The 10554-nt window shown below is 40.9% G+C and overlaps 1 protein-coding gene across 3 annotated transcripts; it reads right to left on the reverse strand.

The window, feature by feature from the left end:
• Positions 1–2720: 2720 nt before the first annotated feature.
• LOC101172187 (elongation of very long chain fatty acids protein 6) lies at positions 2721–6629 on the reverse strand. 3 transcript variants are annotated; one of them, XM_004077013.4, is made up of 4 exons: positions 6089–6629; positions 5283–5414; positions 4667–4818; positions 2721–4032 (listed from the first exon to the last, which is right to left on the reverse strand). In XM_004077013.4, exons 1-4 carry the CDS (start codon positions 6181–6183, stop codon positions 3608–3610), a joined length of 804 nt encoding a protein of 267 aa, XP_004077061.1. In that variant the 5' UTR covers positions 6184–6629; the 3' UTR covers positions 2721–3607. The 3 variants fall into 3 exon arrangements, with proteins under 3 accessions (XP_004077061.1, XP_011482521.1, XP_020565032.1); XM_011484219.3 differs by lacking the exon at positions 6089–6629 and adding an exon at positions 5681–6054 and having other exon boundaries at positions 3599–4032; XM_020709373.2 differs by lacking the exon at positions 6089–6629 and adding an exon at positions 5611–5633 and having other exon boundaries at positions 3608–4032.
• Positions 6630–10554: the final 3925 nt, after the last annotated feature.

The raw sequence follows: 10554 nt of genomic DNA on the forward strand, positions 1-10554 counted from the left end.
CACAAAAAAACACAATTAATTGCATGTCAATATTCCATCAATAAACTGCACACCCATTCCATAAATGTGTAGCGATTGGTTTTCAGAGAGGCTCATTAGGCAACACTATGAAACTCAACAGCTTGCTCTGCTGTGCTTCTTCATCATCAGCTCTGATAAAAGATTTTTGCTTTGAGATTGAAAAACAGAAGAAAGCTCAATCCTAGTCCTTCAGCTGAAGGACTTCAGGTCTACAAAAGACTCCTTAAAGACCCACTTCAAAGAAAATTGTGTTTTTGGAATTTTTACACATTTCTTATGGTATGTTTGTGATGACCAAGGACGTATATGAAGGAAATTAAGATTAAAATTTAATTTCTGAGAATTATTTTATTCAGACAGTTGAGAATCAGGAGTGGACCAAAAAGTATGGTTGGAAAAGGCTTGTAGCTGTGATGTAGAAGCTACAATCAGCGGCCACAAGCGCCCTCCTACACTTCATTCTGGTGCATCAACTTGCATAGATCCATTTACATCTTTGTTTTACTCGTCTGAGCTTCTATCTGGCTCTATAATGTATGGCTGGATAGCTCCATTTTTGTTCGGAATTTTTTGCACCGCTAATATTATATTACCTATATTCAGATGTGAATTTCTGATGAACTACTGCTGCTCAGCAGAAACTACGTGCTAGACAAAAACACAGGTTTTGGTTTTGCCTGAAAACGGCATAGTCATCATCAAAAGACCACTTAGAATGCATTTATAATATAAGATGTTCAGAGTGGGTCTTTAACTAAATGTTGCCATGTGCATGTAAACACAGTACTCTACATTAAACTGTCAAAGAGGCTTTAACTGTGAAAGCGCCCACAGTAATAAATGCTGAACAAGGATCACATCATCTTGTGTGTCTGGAGCAAACACCCTCATGGAAACCATTTTTTTACCATAAATGATTAAAGGCAGATTGAAATGCCCCCGAAACGTGGCCCCTGTGCGGCAAACATGTGCAGACTGCCCTTCCCTAAATTTTGAAAATGAAAGGCAGCTTGGAGAAGAGCCTAAAGTGATCCGGGCTTGGTTAGTGGAAAGAACCACAGAAGAACTAACTGCACTTTGGTTAGACAGGGGTAGGCAGTGTCTTAAGACAGTCAGATGTTGCAGGTGAATGTGTCATCAGCAGACTTGCATCAAGACACAGAACTACCGGCAGATTCAATTCAATTTTTTCAATTCAAGTCAATTCAATTCAATTCAATTTTTTTTAATTCAAGTCAATTCAATTCAGTTCAATTTTTTTTAAGTCAAGTCAATTCAATTCAATTCAATTTTATTTGTGTAGTCCAAATTCACAACAACAGTTGTCTCAGTGGGCTTCGTACCGGTAATTGTAAAGTGAACATACAATCAAAAGGATCATAAATGCATAGAATTCAATAGGATAATACTAAACTTTAACTAAACAGACTAAACTGCACTTAGACCTTTCTTTTCGTTAAGGAAAAACTCCTAAAAAAAAACAGAATCCGGAAAAAACGAAGAAACCCAAGGGGTGTCCACATGAAGGAGGGATCCTAACCCTGACTCCACAGCTTTGACTTGAATGACAGACAACTGTTGCAGGCGACTCCACTGACACCAAGACACCGCTATGAACATTTGCAGTCGACACAAGACCATGTGACCTGGACAATGCAGCAATGGTCTACCGTCCTGTTCACTCATGAGTGTTGTGTCACCTTGCACAGAAATGATGGTCGTCAGCGCTGCTGGAGAAGGCGAGGTAAGCAACACGGCAAGGTCAACATGGTTCCCACGGTTGGCTTGGGTGGAGGAGGTGCAGCCGTCTGGTCAGGCATCACCAGTCAGAGCAAAACTGATTCGGTTATTATAGATGGCCCAGTCACTGCACGTTCTTACCTCAAAGACGTTATAGAACCTTCCCCAGTTCCACCAGAACACCCCTACTTTTTTGTTCACCAGAAATCAGAAATAATTTAATGTCATTGTTACACAAGAAGCTTGTGAAAACGAAAATCCTGGTGCTCTCCAGCTGTTTTATGTATATTTTATATATATATATATATATATGTATTTATAAATCACAAAAAGAGAAGAACAATAAGAAGAATTTGTGGAACTATGGATACATACACACATACATGTATTGCACATAACCATTATTGCACTTCCTGAACTGCTAAATATTGCACGATTGGTATATAGTTGTTACAGTTTTCATTTGTTTTTGAAAGGTTTGTAAGGTTCGCATTTTGTTTAGGTTGACTGCTCTGGGGAAGAAACTCGATCATGGATGACATGGATGGTAATGCTCCATCGCATCATGAAAGACTTTTCACAGCTTAGGAAGTGGGAGTGCCTCATATGGCACTGCCAATAATGACCCCTGACCCGAACCCCATAGAGCATGGCTGGGACCAAATGAAGCAGAGACTGGGTGATCGTACCGATCAATTTTACTGGCAGAACAGCATGTAGCACATGTACAAGAGTGGAACACAATGTCTCAGAAACACACGAGGCCATTGAGGAGTATAAGACATTGTCAAGCTGTCATTGCAGCAAATGGTGAAAATACCTGCTATTGACATGGATAACTTTTGTTAGTTGGGGCTACGTTTATTAGTCTTAAATTTTGGGCTTCTGAATAAAGTATTGAGTTTCATAAAGCTGAAGCTCAGAGTCATAACTCAGGTGAATGATGTGTCGGACAATGATTGATGGTCTAACTTTATTGGGGAAGTTTTCTATGGTTGAAAAAAAAGCTAAACATTTAGATTAGATCTATTAATGTCACGTAAACAGGCTTAGGTCCAGTTTTAGGCCACGTGAAGCTTGACAGAAGAAGCTGAACCGAGAGAACAATCCTTACCCAGCTTGAGCAGACAATACAATGATCTTCCTCAGCCGCTTTAATTCAATAAAGCAGTTTTCATGTTCTGACCTTACAATCTTAAAATAAAACTCCTCACAAGCTTTACAATAAAAAAAAAACTTTTATTTTCAATAATTTAAATATTAAACATTTGTCCTTCTTTGAGACTATTCACAGAAGTGTGTTGATGCGGGAAGAATGTCTTCATCGTTTCTCGCCAACACTGCTTTTCCATCCAAACTCAGACACGACCAGAAATCACACAGCCCTGTGGGCGGAGCCACACACGTGGTCACTCAGACAGCACATGAAGGAGGCTCAGGCGACCAGTTTAGCGCCATCATGTGCCAGTTAGAAGGAAGGGGTGGAGTTTCTCAGGGTTCGCTCCTCAGAGTCAATCAGATTGTTATAAATCAGATTGACAGACAGCGTTTAGAGTTTCAGAATGTCATTCAAGAAACTGAAAAAAGTTCAACACTTTTCATTAAATAAAAACAGTATAAATAGAAATGGTTATATTTTCAGCTGGGGGTCCTTAAAGACTTGTGCGTAAACACTGTTCAGTAAAAACTGCAGACTCAGTCCAAGTTCTGGTTCTGCCAGTGGGCGTACAGTCATGGTGGGGGAGGGTTCTTTGTCAGAAATAGCACTTCTCCTGAGGGAGTTTTCAGAGGAACTGAAAGTTGTTCTAGTGCGTTTTTGCAGATCTGACACTTCAGGTTCGGGCCTTTACTGAGTCTTGGTGGTCTTGGGGAGGGGGCGCAGGTAGGTCTGGTAGAAGAAGTTGGAGAAGAGCAGCAGGTAGCTCAGGTACATGAGCGTGGCCCAGGTGATGTTGTCAAGGCGGGAGTGACAGTCGCCCTGCTGCATCCAGCGGTACACCAGCGCGCTCACAGTCACGCCCATGACCATCTGTGCGATCTGAGAACTGGTGATGAGCACGGCAAAGGGGCGGGGCACGCGCAGACCGGCGGCACGTGCCGCGTAGTAACTGTACATGAATGCGTGAACGGTGTAGTTCATGGTCATGAACCAGCCGCCGCCAGCCACCATGTCCTTGTAGGAGTACCAGGAGTAGAGCAGCACGGTGATATGGTGGTACCAGTGCAGGAAAATGAGCTTCTGCTTCCGCAGCACGATGAAGGCCGTGTCACCTGCACACAGGTACAAGTAAAAATCACATTAACAGCACGTTTACCGAAAAAGAAACAGCCTGAACCTTTAGCTCAAAGAAAATATAAGCTGAACATTCCAGAATACTTCAATAGAACAAAAATGTGGAAGCCATCTGGCCTTGCAGGAATCTGCTTGTTTGGCTCATTTTTGAAAATTGGTCCCACTTACAAATTTTCCTTCTTCAGCTCTATTGACCCCCCCACCCATACATACTTTCATCTATTCAGTATTTCTAAAGTCAAAAGCAGTCCATCTTAAAGTGATGCAGATAAATTAGTGCTTAATGTCAAATTGATTTAATTCTTTATTATCAGGTTGTTGTGAAACTTCTCTAAAAGCCTTCAGCTGGTTGAAAATCCTGAAGCTAGAGATGAATGAAAATTGATCACATTTCACCAGCTTCAGCTTTTCTCCATTACTGAATGTTTAACTCCGATCTGGTTTGGAGGACTAGCTTCAGACTTTTAACCCTTTAACACCAGATCTTTAGCTCCAGTGTTTTAGGTGTTGTCGGCAACATCTCCTGTGTTTAAAGGTTAAAGACTCCGGGACAGCAGACGGCCCCACAGAGACTTGAATCTCATCCCTACCCATCATCTGTTCAGAACTTACCAAGCTCTGGAGCTTTGCTCAGGACGAAAGCATATGCCCAAAACTTGCTGATGGGTCCATTGTAGAAGCTTTGATCACAGATGGACTGTCTGAAACCACCATGGCTAAGGATGTGTAGCATGTATGAACCAGTCCGAACTGCTCCGATGATGCTGTAGACACAGAACAGAACCAATGGTCATAAGATGAGTGAGAGAACATCTTCAGAGGGAGAGGGGAACCATCTCAGTAGCTCCTGATCATGCAACTTTTGGGAAAAGCTTCTGCCTGCAGAGAGCATCAAAAATAATTCCAGTCCTGAACATTGGATGGACAAAAAGAACAACAGCTATAGAGAAGTCTACTCTAGACAGGAAGATGTTTTTTTCTGAGAAGACAGGTGGTCTGGGACAGGCTACCCTCTATCCATTTGGTGCGCTCAAACACTTAGTCAAGGAGGAGTTCACTTGAAGAACCTCCACCTCCAACCAGTTTGATACATCCAGAGCTGAGCGTTCAAAATCACCTGAGGGACAAGCAGGTCTCTGGGGAGAGTCCCCAATTGATCTGACACCTCACACCAACAGGTCACTTAAAGCCTGCAGAGTTTCAGAACATGGTAAGAGCAAAGGGTTACCTGAACACAGCCAGGCTAAGTGACCAGAGGACCAGTGGTAGCCGCAGGTTCATTTTGGGGCGGGGCTTCATGTAGTGCTGGCCTGCAAACACCAGGGCAGCATAAAGAGCGCTGAACATGAAGGATTTACTCCTGCAGGAAAAAAAAGGAAACATTGAACTTCAGGTTAAATCAGCACAAAAACCAAACAGACAGTGCAGCATTAACCAAGGAGGGAAAAGTTGAGAAAACGCAAAGTTGGCATCTCCTTAAACAAGACACTGAACCAGCAGTTGCAGACCAGGGTTCATTTTAGATCAGGTTTTTGATGCATCTCTTTGGGACATACATCTAAGGTTCCAATGTTCATCTTTATAACCGAAACTTGCCCACAACACCTGAAACCTGAGGATGCATACCTGCATAAGGACGGTCTGACCCCGCCCCTTTAACCTCGACCAGCTGCTGGTCGGGTTTGGTTTCTGATCTGCCCTTTTTCACAGGTGTGTTTAGGCGGGGCGGGGCCGGACGGACCGGCTCTCAGGTGTGGACATTCCGTGCCTAGTGCGTCAGCCTTTTTAATCACACCTGCGCGGAGCAGCCAAACTACATAACACATGAGATGATGAAATCCACAACTTGTGCTTGTTATCCTGAAACACTTAATTTATAAGCGTTCAAACCCGCGTGTCCGAGTGAAACCGGCAGGTAAGGTGTAACAAGGTAGAATTTGGTTCTCTGATGGGATGCCGGAACCTGCGGCGTCGCAGCATCTTTTCAAAGTAAAGTACATGCGTCAGGAAGCGCGGAGGCTGGGGGACCCTCACCAGTTCTCCTGCATCCACCGGATCGCTCCGCGCTCGTCGAAGCGCCGCTCGAAGCCGTACTCGGACAGGTGAAGCTCGGTCCCGTTCATCTCCATCTTCTTCACTCACCGTAGTCTGCGCTGCACCTGTCCGCGGCGTTTTTTTATGCCTGCCAGGTGGTAGGCGGAGCCTGAACACCTGTCTGCGTCTAATTCATACTTTGCCGGTGACATCAGAGCAGAGGCGTGACGTCGTCCTGACCGTAAAGAACGCGGAACCAACACAGAGAGAACGGGCGCAGAGAACGCGAAGCTTCTGTTGGAAAAGTTTTCCGGAAGTAATCCAATAAACACCTGGTGTTGGACGCAACACCAGGTGTTTATTAGACTTCTCTGGATGCTCCTGACACTCCTCGCAGAGGTTCAAAGGACGGTTTAAGCAAAGTGGAGAAGGGACGCATGTTTAATTTCAAACTAAATAATCTTTTAATTGAGAAATAATCCACGAGATTGTACATTAAAACCAATTTTGATTTATTCCCACCTCCCTATTAACAAAGGCACAATATTTAATGGACTTCTATAAATATTAGCAATAACACATTTTATTTTAAAAGTTCCTTTAAAAATACTTAAGGACACTGAATAACATAACATTTTTTTGTAATTACATTTGGAAAAAAAAGATGAATAAATGAACTGGACATATTTAGATTAATAGAGGTTTTGACATCAAGAACAAATCCATATTTTAAACATTGACCTAGTTCTTATACAACAACGTTTTGTTTTCCCAGGGTTACTTCAGCTCATGACCTCTTCAAAACACTCTGAAGATGCATGACCAAAGATAAAGCTGTCTGCAGCAACGTCTACTGCAGCAGCGCGCAGTCACTGCAGAAAAATGTTGACAATAACAAAGGAAACTTCTGAAAACCTACCTGACAAACATGTACAAAATTATGACCTTGCTGTATCCATAAGTCTCCTTTATTTTTTTGTACTTTGATGTACTTTGGAAGTTTGGAATCATATGCCGACTTATATGGACACTTTTGATTAGACGATTTTTTTATTCATAAACATCCCAGTCAATGTTTTACTGTTCCACAGATTCTGAATGTCGAATAAGGACAATAACTCCTTGTTTTACAGATTTCATAAAGGAATGACAACTAAACAATATTAAAATCAATAAAAAAAACCAAGTGATTAAAAACTAGAGATTTAGGCAAAATTGTAATTCCTGTGTAACTCTTTTTTTAAACAAACTTTGGTTAATATCCTAATTGCCATCTCTGTATGTTAAAAGTAAGCTTGTTATGGAGCAGTTACTTATCAATAAAGTTCTGTAAAAAAGTATGTTTTCACAAACAAAGAAGTTAACTTATTCATCAAAAACAAATCAAATACTCAAATAGCATTTAAAATCCAAAATCAAGTTGGATTGGGTGAAAATGCTTAGGATGTCAAATTTAAAAAAAAATGTTGCAAAACTAATATTTACTTTAAGTTCAAATGTTATCTTTTTATTTAATAATTGTTGCAATGCATGCATCTTCAGTTTTTTTAGCATGACAAATCAATACTTTTAAAATTGTTTGTTAGTTATCATTTTTCTTCATCAAAGCCTTTGACCTTGCTTTAGCATCCTTCCCAGCGTTCAGTGAAGCTTCAGCAGAAGCATGCAGGAATGTTTGTGAAACTCGTAAGGTAGGTCAGGACAGGAATGTGCGAGAGGACAGATCGTGTTGACAAAGGAGGACAAATGCTACCGTACGTTCACTTCAAATATGTCTTAACCTCATTCTTCTGCAACGTTTTCCTCAAAACAGCCTTCGCTAAAGCTTCGCTGAGAAAAAGCAGCAGCTCGCTTTTCCTTCAGACTTGAAAGAAAAGCAGGTTAGAGCAGCTTCACTGCCCCTATATGGCTTAGTTTTTTTTGAAAGGCACAGATACAATCTACAAAAACTCCTCTTTTAGATGAACCCAAGTAAGCGTCACATAGTTCATACCAACCATCCACCTTCAGTTCCCAAACTTGACAAAGAACAATAATGCAGTGCAGAATCAATTGAAGATATCAGATATATGCTTCCCAGTGTGTTTATGTCTGGTTTATGCTCACTGATGCAGCAGATTATTAGACAACAAAGAGATGGCTCAAATACACTCAAATTACAAGAAAAAAACAATGTCTAAAAACAGATCAACAGAGATTAAAACAGATCAATAAATGGGAAATATGCAAGTATTTGCAGCCAGGTTGACCTGCATCTTAACTTGAACCTGCACTTTGCTGAGCACCTGTACCTACTGAATCTCTCTTTCTTTGAACCTGCACATCAGGCAGAATTTTAACTAAAGCCCAGTTTAAATTGACATTTAATCTGGATTTTAATCTGAATCTAAACCTGCACTTTATGCAAATGTTTAACCTTTCCCGTTGGGTTGTCTGTGCTCCTCTCCTTGGCTGTGGACCTTGCCTCTGGCTCGTCTTGCGCCCCCAGCCGTCCCTCAATTCAATCTGGATGAAGCCCATCTGCTGCACTATTTAAACATGTAGTTGTAGGGTAAGATAAACTAACTCTTCTCTAAGAGTTCTGATACATCGCCTGTCCGTCCTGGGAGAGGATCCCTCCTTCATGTGGACGCCGCTGATGTTTCTTCTTTTTTTTCCCGGAATTGTTTTTTCAGGAGTTTTTCCTTACAGAGAAGGAGAGTCTAAGGGCCGGGATGCCCACTTTAGCCTAGCCTGTTTAGTTCAGTTTAGCATTCAGCTAAGGACTATAAGACAAACATATCAGGTTTAAGAACCTAAACAAATAGAGTATCGTAAAAATGAAGGTTGGAACTGGATGCAGATAGACACAGAGGCAAAAACCACACCGCCAAATAAACAGAGGCTCATTCAGCACTCTTGTTTGTGGTGGTGGAGCATAAAGGTGTACCGCAGACCTGTCATGACAACCGAGCTGGTGAATGAAGAAAAACAGGCCGAGCAGAAGGAAGAATTTAAAGACAGCTCAGTGAGTCAGTGACCATTTGATGAACTCAGAAGGCCTGAAGAAGTCTTGACATTCTTTACTGTGTTCCAGGACACGATGTCATGCAGGAGACACACAGAGCTGCACGGAGTTGCATGCCACAGAAGTTGAGCTTCATCATCTTAAACATAACACCGCAGACACCAGACTGTATATTTTTGGTGTAAAATCTGACTTTTTAAACACAGGAGTCAACCAAAATTTGCTCCCTTTAGAAACCAGCTTCCGCTTGTCTTTTGACAAACTGCAATGCTTGCACAGGTTCTTTTTTTTTGGCTAAAAATAGCATAATCATAATTAAAAGTCCACTGGGAACACTTTTAATAATTCATTTTGTATTTCTTTCAAGCAGATCTTCTCAAGAGCTGTGATGTTTTGGGACTGTTGCTGGGCAACCTGGACTCTCAACTCCCTTCACAGATTCTCTATTGGATTGAGGTCCAGAAACTTGCTAGACGACTCCAGAACCTTCAAATGCTTTTAATGGAGCCACTCCTTTTTTACCTGCGCGATGTGTTTGAGATCACTGTCATGCTAGGAGATCCAGCCACATTCGCCCTCAAAGCTCTCATTGATGTGAGGAGATTTTTACCCAAAATCTCACCATAAACTCAAGCCAAATATTATCCTCGTCCTGTCTCCTTTGCAGAAAAGCGAGGAGATATAAGTGATCTTGTATTTCTTCCATTTTTTTTAATAATTATTCCAGCAGCTCATCTCTTCCCACCAAGCTGCTTTCTATATGTGAATTCATTCATCCCAGTCTTGTTCAGGTCTACAATCCTTGGTGTCTTTTGACAGCTCTTTGGTTTTGGTGGAAAAGCTGCAGTAAGACTGTTTAACCCTGTAGAACCCAAGAACTGTTTTTTTTTCTATGCTTTTAAAGTTATTTAGAGCATTTTCCTGTGTTTTTTTTCTTTTTTCTTTTTGGGTAGATCTGCTTGGGTCGCAGCAAACTAAAAAACTATCAAAAATCAATAAAAAAAATACTAACATAAAATAAAAATATACAAAAATAATAATAAATAAATGAAAAATGTTCTTAAACACCAGTCAAATTTGCACTTTATTTTGATACTTGATCTCTAAAATGTAATGATGATGTAATGATTTCTGAAATGTTATTCCTTCTATTTGTGTTAATATGTACTTTATGTCATTAGATTTTATGGTTATGTTTTATTTTTAAATGATCTGCACTTGCGATGGTAAAGTATAAATAACTTATCAAAAGTTAAGAACTGGAAATGATAACTGTAAAAATAAATACTAATAATTTAAGTAAAGCATTAAAGGGGTGGAAATGAATTTGATAGTTGCATTGTGTATATGTCACCATGGGGACTGTCGACAGGTGGGTGGGTGGGTGGGTAGGAGGATAGATGGATATGTTGCCTGGCGAAATTAAGCCTGCACAGGACACCGAACTGTCTTTGGGTTC

This window comes from Oryzias latipes, chromosome 15 (assembly GCF_002234675.1).
Source record: "Oryzias latipes chromosome 15, ASM223467v1".
NCBI lineage: Eukaryota > Metazoa > Chordata > Actinopteri > Beloniformes > Adrianichthyidae > Oryzias > Oryzias latipes.

Coding starts and splice junctions, on each gene's coding strand:
- LOC101172187 (XM_004077013.4), bottom strand. CDS start 6,183: ATGGAGATGAACGGGACCGAGCTTCACCTGTCCGAGTACGGCTTCGAG. Junction 5,415..6,088: donor CGGTGGATGCAGGAGAACTG/GTGAGGGTCCCC, acceptor TTTTTCCTGCAG/GAGTAAATCCTTCATGTTCA. Junction 4,819..5,282: donor CTTAGCCTGGCTGTGTTCAG/GTAACCCTTTGC, acceptor CTGTGTCTACAG/CATCATCGGAGCAGTTCGGA.